Genomic DNA, 13072 nt, shown 5'->3' with positions numbered 1-13072 from the left:
ATATATTGTAAGATAAAATTGTAATTATGTTTATGTCTTAGTGTTTAAGATATTAAATAGTTTTAATAGAATGGAATTTAACCATCTGCCCATCTTTAGAGTTTGAGGTATTAAAAAGACGAAAAGCTTTTAAGGTGACGCATTAAGAAGGTTTGTTTGTATCGCTTTCAGTGTGAGGTTGAAACAACTTACAGAAAAAGTACAAATAGGATCTCAGTTTTATTGAACTATACATCTTGAATTACATACGGACTTATCTTATTGGTTTATATTTGAGAAGTTAAAAGTAACACGCTTATGACGTCACAGAATGTCAAAGTAAAAACCACCCTACTTTTCTCAACACGTTACACAGCCGGAATAAACAAGTCAAGTCGGCATAGAATTTTCCAAAATTCATCTTTGAAATTAAATTACCGATTCATTTATTTCCGAGATGGGCGATGCCGATAGAGCAATGAACGAAACGGAAGCCGCTAAAACGGTAGCCGGAATACAGGAGATTCCAGCAGAGGATGTGGCTTCCATTGAGGAAGTAATCACAATCGATCCGGAGTGCTACGAATTGGATCTGAATCATCGACGCATTGAGAAGATGGAGAATTTTGAGCCCCTAACGCGTATCGAACGCCTGTTTCTGCGCTGGAATTTGATAAAGAAGATCGAGAACTTGTCCACCCTGAAGACCCTAGTCGAATTGGAGCTCTACGACAATCAGATAACCAAGATCGAGAATCTGGACGACTTGACCAATCTGGAAGTGCTGGACATCAGCTTCAATCGTCTCACGCAGATAGAGAACCTTGACAAATTGGTTAAGCTGGAAAAGGTATACTTTGTGTCAAACAGGATTACCCAAATTGAGAATCTTGAGATGCTTACCAATCTCACCATGTTGGAGCTAGGAGACAACAAACTAAAAAAGATTGAAAACATCGAAATGCTGGTTAACCTACGACAGCTCTTCCTGGGTAAAAATAAGATTGCCAAAATAGAGAACCTGGACACTCTGGTCAATCTGGAAATCCTCAGTCTGCAGGCCAATCGTATTATAAAAATCGAAAATCTTGAAAAGTTGACCAACCTCCGTGAACTCTACATATCAGAAAACGGGGTGGAAACTATTGAAAACCTCTCCGAAAACAAAAATCTGGAAACCCTCGATTTGGCCAAGAACCGATTGAAGGCCATTGGTAACCTGGAGAAACTGGAACTCCTCGAGGAACTCTGGCTAAATCACAACGGGGTAGATGACTGGAAGAACATCGAACTGCTTAAGGTGAACAAGTCGCTGCAGACCATCTATTTGGAATACAATCCCCTAGCGAAGGACGTCCGCTATCGCTCCAAGTTACGCGACATCCTGCCGCAGCTCCAAAAGATCGACGCCACCCTATGCAAGGCGCCTGGCTCCTAGATGGACCCATTGTAACCCATTTAAAAGACTAATCCACGGCGTTGCGCCTAAATATTTATACCGATTTGAACTTTGGATAACTGCGTTTAAAATATACAAAAACATTTAGAACTTTAAAAGTTGATGTATACTTAGGAATCTCTCCCTAAGTCGTTTTATTCTGGTCGTCTTTTTTTTGGAAAAGTATATATAGAAATTGTTCACCCAAAAAGTGATATTTACTCAATGAATCAGAAAAATTATCTAGCAAGTTTTATTAGAAGTTTTTATCTTTTATTGAGAAACAAATTTATTTTTCTTTTTTTGCTATATTTTATTTTAAAAAATTACCATTATGAATTTATCATGCTTAATTTAATTATAGCTTAAATCACCATAACTTTTGAACAAATATTTAAAACAAAATGTTATACTTTGAATGGAACACATTTACATATTATTTTATTATATAGATATATGTTCAATTGAGTGAAATCCTAGAGCTTAACTGATAACTGGCTTTTTTGTCTCTTTGATTTCTTTTTGTGCAGTTTAATGAGTAAATATGCTTATCATTTATTTTGTTGGTCACTAAGTAAACAAAGTATATGAGGCGTCATGTGGTTTCCTTATGGAGGAGGTCATCAACTTGAAACAGCGTAATAATCGGAGGCGCTGACAATGTGAGGTCCGCCGTAGAAATCCAGCACAAAGATATTGCTAATGTCCAGTTCGCATAGGTAGAAATTATGGACTGTGAGAACAAAAAAGAATTATTAACAAGATTTAAATTTATGCTTATTCGATTATCGAAAGCTAGAACAAATTTTTAAAAATACAAACCCTTTATCCAATTACTGGCAGCTGGATGACGTTTCACAAAGGCATCAAAAGCGGGCTTATAGGTCCTTTCGCTGGGATCCAACTAAAGATTAATATTAAATAAGTATTTGTCACCTTTGCATGGAAGTAATTTGTACCATGTACCTTTTTGACCTTGCCGCTGATCATGGCACGGGCACATGTAGGCTCCATCGGATCCTGGCCTCCATCCTTGCACTTCAAGGTCTGCTCATCACTGAATAGTAGTGTAACCTTGTTGTCCTTCTGCCAATCAGGACCAGTGAAATCCAGATCGGTTAGCACAAAGCGGATTCTCCCTGTGGAGTTCTCTTTAGCATCGCTATCATCTATAGAGATAATGTTGACCATGGGATATCCTTCTACAAGTTTATTTGTAGAGAGACTTCCGAATGCTGCCCAGTTGGTTCGATGGACCAAATCTCTGGCTATCTTGGCGTGATTTAACTCCCGCTCCCGTTTATATTCCTTGATAAGACGTGCGTCTTCTCGTGGGGAGTAGCCAAAACTGGGAAGCGGGCTGACCAAGGCCAACATCAAGGCTACCAGTATGGAAGGGCTGAATTTCATGGCTGGAACTGCAAGTATAACGATTCGGCTTTGAAAGATCACTGATCACTGGACAGCTGAAAGATCGGGAAAAAGGAATTTATAGGCACAGAATTTGCAATGACTGGCTTTATCTCTCTGGTCATTGAAATGTATTCAATCCTCTCTGACTCTGATTCAAGTTAAACAAAAACAACGCATTGACCTCTTCCGCCTGTCTACATTCTCCATTGTACGCCGTATTTTGCACGTCGTTCCATTATATATTTACCTGGAGAGTATGGAGTACGGACCCCGTTATCGGTACTTCTGCTTTGAGATTTGTTTGTAAACTGACTGGGCAACTATTGCGCCTTTATAATCACCAGCTGAGTAATACAATGAGAGATCCGATCAGCTGTTTTGAGCAGGTACCTCGACTTTGTGGGGGTGTATGTGACACACAAAGAATCTGCTATATGTGAAACCCTCATTTCCGTATCTCTTAAAAACCCATTAGTGACTGATACTAAAACTGATTTTAGAGTGAGCAAATTAAATTTTAATCAGATTGCAGGGTCTTTTGTTAACGGCCCACTTAAAATGTATAAAACCGTAAACAAATGTTATTCGTTCTTAAAACTTGAAAAATTGTTGTATAATCTTAAAAACAAAAAGAAAAAAATGTATATTGCTTAACATTTATTAAAAAATTAAATTATTTTAATTATGCCCTGTAAAAACGGTAAGGATTTATAAAGAAAACTGCAATAAATATTTTCCCTTCTAAAATTGTATACATACTAGGGTACCAGCATACCGATCATCCAATAACGGAGGCTTGCAGCATTGCCAGAGCAAAATAAAGCCGACTGCTATAAAACTAGACTTGGGATAGGCAGCAGACCAAGTTCAAAGTATTTTAACATTTTCTTTCATTTTATTTCTCAAATACGTAGGTATGCTTAAATATGTATGTTTTTCTTTAGGAGTATCATTATATTTTGACTTGATCTTGTATTACCATATAACTTGTACATTTCACTTGCATTTAACTTGACCTCATTTAACATTTATTGTTTCTATTTGCGATTGGCTCGAAATATCGCCAACTTCTGGTTCTGAATATCCACCAAGTGTCTGTGTGTGTTCATTATTCTAGTGTGCGATTATTATTTTAACATTTATTTGTATTTCTGTTACATTTACGTTTTTATTTTTGTACCGTTGGAAATATACTTTTGTTCTCATATTATTAGACATTGTTCTTTTTGTTTTTTGTTGTAATTAAATTACTTTTGCCAGATTAGTTTACCCTGCCGCATACAGTTTGTTTGAAAAATATATGTACATATCTCATGGAGTCCTGAAATCAATATGTACGTATAGATCTCGAGTGTTTTCCTCAAAAAATAGATGTGTAAAAGTTGATCGTACGTGTATAGTGTAAATATGTTTGTATGTATGAGTGTAAAACATTTTAAGTTAGCTTCGTTGATTTATTGATTTTGTTAAAGATTTTTGTTTAAAATGTAAAGCCCATTTGCGTTGCTTTGCAGCGGAGAGTAGCTCGAAATTGTATATTCCTTCTTTGTTTGTGTTTCAAGACATTAAGCTTACGATATAAAAATAAATTAATCGATTTTTGTAACCCTTTTTTGAGCTGATTCATTGGAGGAGTACCGCAATGACAGATCGGAGCTTACATTTGTTGAATGAAAGTGTTTTGACAGCATGGTTAAGGATACTTTCAAAGAAAACACATCAATTTAGGTATCCACTTGCATATATTAACAAAAAAATATAACATTTAATTTTAAAATTACGGTTTCAGATATATTATGTCAAAACACTTTACTCCAATCTTGTATATTGTTTAAACCAACTTCACTAGAAGAACAGCAACTCTGAGTCCATGTTGTATATAGATATCTAGATATCTTTTACGCTTATCATTATGTGGTATTACACAGTATTCCTTTACGTTTAACCCTTTTTACTTGCCATACACATATCGTTGATTATGGTTATGATAACTAAATGCATTTAAATCATCTATAATATTCATACAAATCAATTACAGACACATCCACATTAAAACAATGAAGTATACAATATTTTTTTCTCTAATTTAATGCCATAATGAAAACTTGCAATGGCTTTAGTACGTTACATGGTTAGTTTATGCTTAGACTAACATACAAAATGCTGCATTAGCTGAGCTCCAGTCAGGCCGATCTTTGTAGTCCACATATATTTACTTTATGTGAACGGGTCTGAAAGAGCCACAAAAAAAAAGACATTTGCAATCTTCTCATTTAAACAAATTACACACAGTTTAATACTTCTTGCTTATATTTTTTGCGATTCCTAATACAAAATACGACTACCATTTATGTGTATACAGATTAATAATTTCTTAACCACTTTTTTGTTTTTAGTTTTAGATTTTTTTCAAACAATTCCTTGGCGCTTGCGTATTTATTTTTTTGTTTTTGTGTAGTTTTGAACGATAGATTTTGCTTTTTCCATGACCAAATATCAAACAGAAATTTAAAGCTTTCAATTCACTTTCGTTTCGTTTTGCGTGTTACATTTTTGACTAGCTTGGAAGCATGCGTTAAATTAGAACCTAAAGTGTGAACTCTGAACTGGACTTGAACACAGAAAGAAAAGCAAATCGGGGCAGTTTACAATACGCGGTACATTGGTATAACGTATTAAAGCTATCGTTTTATCAGCCAACGCACTCCAGTCGGATCAAAGAGGCAAACCACAGTAGACGGTTAAACTACATAAAATATTTATGAATCATCAACAATAATGTGGACTTTGTCAAATAACTAAGTATATTTTAAAGTAAAATAAGTAGAACCTTTATCAAGCACATCCCACGTTAGAGTAGTTTAAAAATAAAACTCCAATAAAACACCTATCTATCGTGGTTTTCACCCATCAATGATTGGGACTAAGGATGGGGTCAGGATCTTGCCCGTTAGCTGAGATCGCACCGTTAGCGACGGTCGCTGCTTCTGGTTGCGGAACCTCCTCCGGCTGCTGCTCCTCCTCCACCACTACCACCATTTCCAGCTCCACCGGGCGCCTGGTTCACCGTCTGCAGCTCATACTGATAGTAGCAGTCGCTGCCCACGTAGACGGTGCGCCAAACGCCGTCTACATCTCACATCTGGCGGTAAGGCGAATGCATCTTGAGCCACTGCAGGACCAGCGACGGACCGCCCGCCTGAATCTCTGGAGGAATTGTGCTTAGCGGGCACTTGTCAATGTTAAGATACTTGAGGTTTTGGCACAAGGCCAACTCAAATGGCAGCTTCTCCAAACCAGGATTCTGGTTGATGTACAGATTCTCCAGGCTCTCTAGCGAACCAATCTCCTCGGGCAGGAACTGCAGGTTATTCTCGCTAACAGACAGGTGAGTCAGGTTGCCCAGGTGGCCGATACTGCGCGGTAGCATGGTGATTTGATTGGTTTGCAGGATCAATCGCTGTAGCTCGTGCAGTAATCCAATTTCGTGTGGCAGGACCTCAATACGGTTCTCCTCCAAATCGAGAATCCTTAACCTTCTCAAATTTCCAATTGTATTTGGAATCTTTTTGAGCATATTGTTGGACAGGATGAGTATCTCAAGGTTTTGCAGGTTCATTATATCGTCGGGCAGTTTCTGAAGTGCATTGGTGGCCAGGTTCAGCTCCACCATGTTTACCCAAGTGCCTATATCCAATGGCAAAGCTGTCAGCATATTCTCCTTCATGTTCAGCTTTGTGAGACCCTTGGCTCTGGAAAAAATTCCATAAGGAATCTTATCGATCCGATTGTGTTCGAGGTTAATGCTATAGACATTGGTGAACTGGGCTGGACCGCCCGTTGGATAACTAGTGAACTGATTCCTTGAAAGAGTGATAGTAGTTAAGCCGCTCAAGCTGGCCAGCATACCGTCTGGTAGCTGAGTTATTCCGTTGCCTTCCACATTGAACTCATCCATGCTCTTGCAGTTCTTTAAAGTGGCCGGCACGCTACTTAAACGATTGTATCTCATGCCTAGACGCACCAAGGACTTAAGGTTTCCAATACTATCGGGGATGTCCAGCAGTTCATTATGCTGCAAGTCCAAAGCACTGAGGTTTACGCAGTTCCCAATGTCCTCGGGCAGGTGCTCCAGGTGATTGTGTGACACGTCCAGCGTGGTCAGGTTCACCAGTGCACCGATAGCGCTGCCCAACTCCCGGATCTTGTTCTCCCGCAAACTTAGCATGGTCAGGTTGACAAGCTGGCGGAGATCGTCCGCCACGGTGGTGATTCGATTGAAGCGCAGGTATAGAGTGGTCAAGCTGCGCAGTCGGTAGATGACTGGCGGAATCTCCGCCAACTTGTTATGTCGCAGATCAAGCACCTTTAGTTGGCTGCAGTTTTGCAGGGACTCTGGCAGAGATGTCAGCGAGTTCTCGTTCAGTGCTAGATTCCGCAGGCTCACTAGACAACCGATCTCCGCAGGAAGTTGGCCGATCTTGTTGCTGTACAGGTACAGCTCCGTCAAATGCACACACTCCTTCACCGTGCTAGGGAGCACTGTGATTGAGGATTTGCTCAGGTCCAAGCGTTTGATGCCTGCGGGAAACCATATAAAAACATTAAATATAAGATTCGTTCTGAATATTGCTTATAGATAAGAGGACTGAATATTTACTGATAATAACTATTTGATGGGAATACTTGCCTTCATCGCGGCATCGTTGCAGCGCCTTTATGACATCCTGATCCGCCTGAATGGGCTTGCTCTTCTTGGTGGTGGGCTTGGGCTTATTGGACTCCGGATGCTTGACGGTCACCATTTTGGGACGCGTTTCGGGCGGCTTGATTGCGTTATTTTCGTTGTGAAGCTGGCTATGACCGTTGCTGCCAGTGGGTTGTTGGCCTTGTTGGCTTGTGCTTGCTCCGTTTGCCGGGCTGGTTGCGTTGGGCAATTCCTCCGCTCCGGGGATTGCACCTGCTATGCCCGGTCCTCCAGCAAAACAGAGTGATGGGGCCTCGGAGGTTCCGTCACTAGACTTGCCGCCGCCGCCGCCGTTTCCGCTACCTGCGCCTCCTCCTCCTCCGCCGCCTTCAGCTCCTCCGCCCGGAACACCCCCGCTCCTCTCCGCTTGGCCCGTGGACGATAACGATGTGGTCGATGCCGTTGCGCCCGAAGAACACAAGTTCATAATTTTGCCCAGCTTTGCGGTCGGCGGCGACAATGCGTTGCCCAGAAGTGTGCCCAAGCAACAGCAGCAGCAGCCGCAGCCGGAGGAACTCGTTGCTCTACCCTATAATAAAAATCATATGATGAGAGTAACCGAAAACATGCAAGTGAAAAAAACTTGTAAATGAACACTTTAATCTTTGTATTTTTTTCCTGTGGACAATCGCAGAAAAAGGAAAGGCCGGGATAAAAACCCGCACTCGTTTATGGCTGCACTTTATCAATTGTGCGTCAGCCGGGCGGCAATCGCATCGTGCGTCATCGTCATGGTACGGCCACCCACCCATCCTCCTGCCCAACCCAAAACCCCATCTTTACCCCCTCCACCTTCAGCCCGGCTTTATTACTTTTGCTTTTGTTTGTCAGTCGCCGTCGCTCCTTATTAACCAGTTGACCATAAAGTTTTCAGAGACCCTACACGCAAATCAATAATTAAGCATTCTAACAGTGACGTCAAAATAAGACAAACAAGAATGTAATCGATGAAGTTTCTGACTATGAAATATCCCGAACGTATATGAGTTCATAATTATATAGGTTTATATTGCTATTTGTTTTTGAAAGTCAGTCCGATTAATGCTTTGATAAGACGCTTTAAAGCATAAACAAATCCATAACTTTTTTTGTTTTATAATTTGACTCATTCTAAAATAATTTTTTTTTTTTTTCAAATGTTGAGCAAGTTAATTTTTTAGAAAACATTTTTAGCTTTTTATATTACTGAACATACTTTAGCATGGCAAAAGTCTTGATTGGTAAGTTATCTTAAGATAATAACTATCCACGAAAGTTCTTATTTAAATATTAGAAAAATGTATGTCTGTATGCATAGATAAGATTAGATAAGCATCTCTTGCTAAACAAACATTAATTAAATTAAATTTCATTTTGTTCTAAGAAGACTCACACTGTTAAGCCTCTGTGATACTTTAAAAGCTGTCAATGCCGCGGGCCACGTGCTGGAATCGCATCCCCCGTCCCGCCACCCACCTAGCAGCAACCTTGCCACCCTCTTTTACATCCACCCACCACGTCACACACGGAATGCTCCTGGTATTTTAACGGCAAATGTCAAGGTCAGTGAGAGCGGGTGTCAGGCGATTCCTGGAAAAGCCAGAGCCAATGCCAAAGTCAAAGGTTGAAAGTGCACCGCAATGTGCCGTTACGAGATACTCATACTATACCAAAACCCTTGGAGTACCGGACGCAGTGTAACCCTAACTGGATTGTTATTCAAAGCGAAAATTTGGAGACACGCTTCTCGGATTTCACAGATTTAGCATATGAGAACAATGCACATTGAGACCAATTCTGAATGGTTGCTCAAGTGGAAGATACACTGTAGACATTCCGATTTAAGATGCGTAAAAATTCTAATATTCTATTGACTTATAAAAATTGTTAAAAGAATTTAACATATGTTATGGTCCCTAAAGAACATATATTTATTGTCAATTCACAAAGACAAGATCACAATGACTATATATGATAAAATATAAGTAATATCTCTTACTAAGGAATACATGAAAGTATCTTTATCTTTGGGAATAGATAAAAAATTATCGAAAAGACATAACAACGATATTAGCAGTTATGAAATGTTTATAGCTTAATACCCATTGAAAAGATATATATAGTTCTCTCTGTGTAGGGGATTTGATTCAAGCGATCTGCAAATGCCCGGGGAATTGTTCGTAGCTTATGATAAAAGACCCCATAATGATAGATAGATATAGAAGGCGACCCGGGGAGCTGACAGTCTGATTCATGGTAAATTTCCATTTCTTTGATTGCCATTGCACTGAGGCTCTATTGTTGTTATTGTTCTTGCTTTTCGCCTTGTTTGTGGGCGGGGAACCAAACATAAATCGGCACAAATACATATATTATATATGGACAAACACACACAGTAGCTAAGCGTAATGATAGCACAGGTTCTAGAACATACAACTTACTAGTTTCACTTAGTATGCCATTAAAACTGATTTCTTAGATCTCTTTGTTGATTTCTTCCGATCCGGAGAACAACTCACGCATTATTGTTATTATTCAATTTGCACACTAGAGGTGGAAGATACTCGATGTCTGTTTCATGCAATCGATGTTCCAGAAATCTGTTAGCATCGATATATTCACCGTAACCATCGATTACTGACTTGATCTAAAGTCCTGTTTACACTAGGTCAAGAAACACAGCTGCTGTTAGTTCTTTGAATTTTATGCGAATTCAATAAATCCGAAATTACATCTTGATTCTGGGTATATTTCTATAAAACATCTCTTATATAGTTGATAAATAGTTGATATTATTATTGTTTTTAGGTTAGTAACCAAAGACGTTAGAGGCACGTACGTCAAAAAAAATAATATATATGTCAAGGCATAACAAAAGTAGTTTGTTTAACAATATTTAAACGATCCTTTTGTAATCAACAAAACAAATGTCTGAACTAATTTTAAGCAGGGTTCTAGTTTTTTTAATGTCCTTATAGTTTAATGCAGGAAATAATATATTTACTCAAATAAAAACTTATGGGTGGTGATTCTTTTGTTATAAAAAAACATGAGTATTGATTAAATAAACACTAGCAAAATTTATCCATCTTAGGAAGCTTAAAAATATATAGAAAGCTTCAGCGAAGAGCTTTTAGTTTGGAGCTTTCATATGTTTTTGCCTCAATGTATACAATGTTAAGACATTTCACAAAAATCAGACTATAAATACAGATTTTTGTATAATAATCTTTACTTATTGTTGTTTTAAAGACAAATATGTATGATTTTTCTAATTTAAGAATTTATTATTTGCTTGATTTAACAATATATGCATATGACCATGCCATTTTTAAGGTCACTTTAGTAAACAACAAAGAATGCCAAAATGTATGCAACAAAATGTGGCCAACATACACACACACACTCATTTAAAATTAGCACACACATGGGCTTGTTATACATAATTTATGATACGCAATTTGCTGACATTGCAATGCATTCTCTCGCTTATCCAGCCAATAAGCAATAACTTCGGGATAAACAATAAACTAACCTGTTATTGAATTGCCAAGCGAGAAAACTTTTCAGCCTTCAGCGCTCAGGAATAACACTCGTATATATGTGAATTATATCCTTTGTGCTGCTACTGCCTGCCCAAACAATTTTACACTTGCGACTTCTTTGCTTTGACTTTTCTTTTTTCAACTTTTTTCTTCTTGGGGTAATCACTGACACAAAACGCGGGTTGCTTACTCTTTTATCACTACTATACTAAAATTTTTGCTGATTTATTTTTTCGGCTTAAAACATTAACAATGTCGTACAAAAAGGATGGATTTTCTGGGAAAATAACAGAGGAAAATTGGCGATTTTCGTTTGCGGAGGTGACGTGACGCGTGCCTAGAGAGTTGAGAGTTACACATAAATACAGCATTAGTGGCTGCTGGTATATATCCTGCCCGTTCGCATCCACACGCGGTTCCTTAGTTCTTACATCGCGTATACGACGCGTGCGCCGTATACAACTGGCTCCCTCTGGCGACACATTTCGTTACCTGACCGCTTACGAAAATAGACGCTAGATTTTCAGCCTTTGCAGCTCGTCATTGGTTATAAATTCGCAGGCTCTTTCTGCTACTATCCGATAATCTGAAATGAATAAGAAAAGGGGACCACTAAATGACTATTCAAAAATTGAGATCAATTAAATGTTATGTACGTTTATACAACTCAATCAAGTATTCCCTTTAAGAGTCGAAATATTTCTCCTTTGTCATAGCTTTGACAATCGATCAAAGTTACTTTTTAAAAGCAGTCTTTAATTATTATTATTAGTCTTATTATTTTTAATTCTGTGATCTTAGACTTACCCTTCTGATACTTGCAGTTGTACATTCTCATAACGCAACTGCTGGCGAAGCTGCGTAGACAACCATCTAGGACGTCTAGGGCACATACCACTCGGTAGCCCATAGGACACACATCATGGCACTTCTTGGGACCTAAAAATGGCAAAATATTTTACCCAAGCACCAAAAGACGCATTCTTTGACTTACCCGTCGAAGCAAAAAGCTGGCTCTGAACTGTGGTTAAGATCCCCAGAAGCACACAAATGAGAACTACTTTCTTGCCCAATATGCAGACAATTTGCATTTTTACTATCCAACCTTTTGCGCTGTTTGCCAATTTTGTATTAATATTTTATTCCACAAAAGTTTTCAGAGACTGTCAAAAAATATTATTTTGTATATGTCTTGTTGTCAATTGTGTCAATATTTATACATTTCTTAAAAATATCCAGCTGCTTCTCCTGCGCCTGGTAATTTTCCCCCTACCGTCTGCATTCTTCTGAGTTTCGTGTGCATCGGCCTGTTGTTTCTTTTTTCCATTCTGATGAAATAATTTTTAATTTTGAGTATATAATGTAAGTGAAAGTTCATTGAAATGTTCTTGTTTATATATCACCTTCACGTTGCTGGCAGGCATATAGATCCATTTCGCATGGATTTTTGTAGGTGCAGCGAATTTCCCTGCCATTCCTCACAGTCTTTCCGCAAAGGTAATCAATACCAATCCTTGAGCAATCATGGTTGCAGACCTGTGACTTCGATATTCCCAGAAAAGTCAACAGAACAATCAGTAGGATCAACTTCATTTTGCGGAGATGGCTATTTAACTGCTTCAGCTGGCACCTTAATTAAGTTTTATATATGATCAGATTTAGGCCAGCCAATGAACTCGATTCGATTTCCATATTGTCAGAATGAAACAAAAGTTTCTCGTATGGAACGCCGATCTGTATTCTTCTGCACGTGTAACTACGCCTTACACATATGTTCTTAACTATTGCAGTCTTGAGAAAATATTAAGTAATGAAAAATATAATAAAAGATATAGGAGGAATAAATTTAAACAATCGTAGAAAAAAGTCCACTTTTAGGCTTTTCAAAATATTATAATCTTTAAAAAAAATAAAAGGTGATGTTGAAATAAAGTCGTTGCCTATTTTACAGGTATACAAATATTTACTGCT

At 38.4% G+C, this 13072-nt stretch overlaps 5 protein-coding genes across 7 annotated transcripts; 1 reads left to right on the top strand and 4 right to left on the bottom strand.

Moving 5' to 3' along the window:
- Positions 1 to 316: 316 nt before the first annotated feature.
- Positions 317 to 1528, top strand: LOC108111594 (protein phosphatase 1 regulatory subunit 7). Its single transcript, XM_017221115.2, has one exon. The coding sequence runs from the start codon at positions 437 to 439 to the stop codon at positions 1415 to 1417; it is 981 nt and encodes a 326-aa protein (XP_017076604.1). The 5' UTR covers positions 317 to 436; the 3' UTR covers positions 1418 to 1528.
- A 299-nt stretch (positions 1529 to 1827) lies between these two features.
- LOC108111595 (protein CREG1) lies at positions 1828 to 3183 on the bottom strand. 2 transcript variants are annotated; one of them, XM_017221116.2, is made up of 4 exons: positions 3078 to 3183; positions 2384 to 2883; positions 2240 to 2321; positions 1828 to 2150 (listed from the first exon to the last, which is right to left on the bottom strand). In XM_017221116.2, the coding sequence occupies exons 2-4, from the start codon at positions 2825 to 2827 to the stop codon at positions 2041 to 2043; spliced, it is 636 nt and encodes a 211-aa protein (XP_017076605.1). In that variant the 5' UTR covers positions 2828 to 2883; positions 3078 to 3183; the 3' UTR covers positions 1828 to 2040. The 2 variants fall into 2 exon arrangements, with proteins under 2 accessions (XP_017076605.1, XP_017076606.1); XM_017221117.2 differs by having other exon boundaries at positions 2384 to 2835; positions 3078 to 3174.
- A 1934-nt stretch (positions 3184 to 5117) lies between these two features.
- On the bottom strand, positions 5118 to 10314 carry LOC108111590 (leucine-rich repeat protein soc-2 homolog). Its single transcript, XM_017221110.2, has 3 exons — positions 9998 to 10314; positions 7521 to 8106; positions 5118 to 7411 (listed from the first exon to the last, which is right to left on the bottom strand). The coding sequence occupies exons 2-3, from the start codon at positions 8002 to 8004 to the stop codon at positions 5967 to 5969; spliced, it is 1929 nt and encodes a 642-aa protein (XP_017076599.1). The 5' UTR covers positions 8005 to 8106; positions 9998 to 10314; the 3' UTR covers positions 5118 to 5966.
- Positions 10315 to 11287: 973 nt separating this feature from the next.
- On the bottom strand, positions 11288 to 12268 carry LOC108111600. Of its 2 annotated transcripts, none has more exons than XM_017221124.1 (3): positions 12096 to 12268; positions 11909 to 12040; positions 11288 to 11687 (listed from the first exon to the last, which is right to left on the bottom strand). In XM_017221124.1, the coding sequence occupies exons 1-3, from the start codon at positions 12190 to 12192 to the stop codon at positions 11617 to 11619; spliced, it is 300 nt and encodes a 99-aa protein (XP_017076613.1). In that variant the 5' UTR covers positions 12193 to 12268; the 3' UTR covers positions 11288 to 11616. The 2 variants fall into 2 exon arrangements, with proteins under 2 accessions (XP_017076613.1, XP_041675492.1); XM_041819558.1 differs by lacking the exon at positions 11288 to 11687 and adding an exon at positions 11802 to 11854.
- Positions 12269 to 12272: 4 nt separating this feature from the next.
- On the bottom strand, positions 12273 to 12694 carry LOC108111601. Its single transcript, XM_017221125.1, has 2 exons — positions 12505 to 12694; positions 12273 to 12429 (listed from the first exon to the last, which is right to left on the bottom strand). Exons 1-2 carry the CDS (start codon positions 12692 to 12694, stop codon positions 12371 to 12373), a joined length of 249 nt encoding a protein of 82 aa, XP_017076614.1. The 3' UTR covers positions 12273 to 12370.
- Between the last annotated feature and the right edge of the window lie 378 nt (positions 12695 to 13072).

Source organism: Drosophila eugracilis, unplaced genomic scaffold, assembly GCF_018153835.1.
Source record: "Drosophila eugracilis isolate 14026-0451.02 unplaced genomic scaffold, ASM1815383v1 contig_75, whole genome shotgun sequence".
Lineage (NCBI taxonomy): Eukaryota > Metazoa > Arthropoda > Insecta > Diptera > Drosophilidae > Drosophila > Drosophila eugracilis.
Note: the sequence above shows the minus strand (reverse complement) of the source record. Positions and strands in the feature narration are given on the sequence as shown.

Coding starts and splice junctions, on each gene's coding strand:
- LOC108111590 (XM_017221110.2), bottom strand. CDS start 8,004: ATGAACTTGTGTTCTTCGGGCGCAACGGCATCGACCACATCGTTATCG. Junction 7,412..7,520: donor GCAACGATGCCGCGATGAAG/GCAAGTATTCCC, acceptor GGTTTCCCGCAG/GCATCAAACGCTTGGACCTG.
- LOC108111601 (XM_017221125.1), bottom strand. CDS start 12,694: ATGAAGTTGATCCTACTGATTGTTCTGTTGACTTTTCTGGGAATATCG. Junction 12,430..12,504: donor TGCCTGCCAGCAACGTGAAG/GTGATATATAAA, acceptor TTATTTCATCAG/AATGGAAAAAAGAAACAACA.
- LOC108111600 (XM_017221124.1), bottom strand. CDS start 12,192: ATGCAAATTGTCTGCATATTGGGCAAGAAAGTAGTTCTCATTTGTGTG. Junction 12,041..12,095: donor CCAGCTTTTTGCTTCGACGG/GTAAGTCAAAGA, acceptor TGCCATTTTTAG/GTCCCAAGAAGTGCCATGAT. Junction 11,688..11,908: donor CAACTGCAAGTATCAGAAGG/GTAAGTCTAAGA, acceptor TATTCATTTCAG/ATTATCGGATAGTAGCAGAA.
- LOC108111594 (XM_017221115.2), top strand. CDS start 437: ATGGGCGATGCCGATAGAGCAATGAACGAAACGGAAGCCGCTAAAACG.
- LOC108111595 (XM_017221116.2), bottom strand. CDS start 2,827: ATGAAATTCAGCCCTTCCATACTGGTAGCCTTGATGTTGGCCTTGGTC. Junction 2,322..2,383: donor TCAGCGGCAAGGTCAAAAAG/GTACATGGTACA, acceptor ATTAATCTTTAG/TTGGATCCCAGCGAAAGGAC. Junction 2,151..2,239: donor TGCCAGTAATTGGATAAAGG/GTTTGTATTTTT, acceptor TTGTTCTCACAG/TCCATAATTTCTACCTATGC.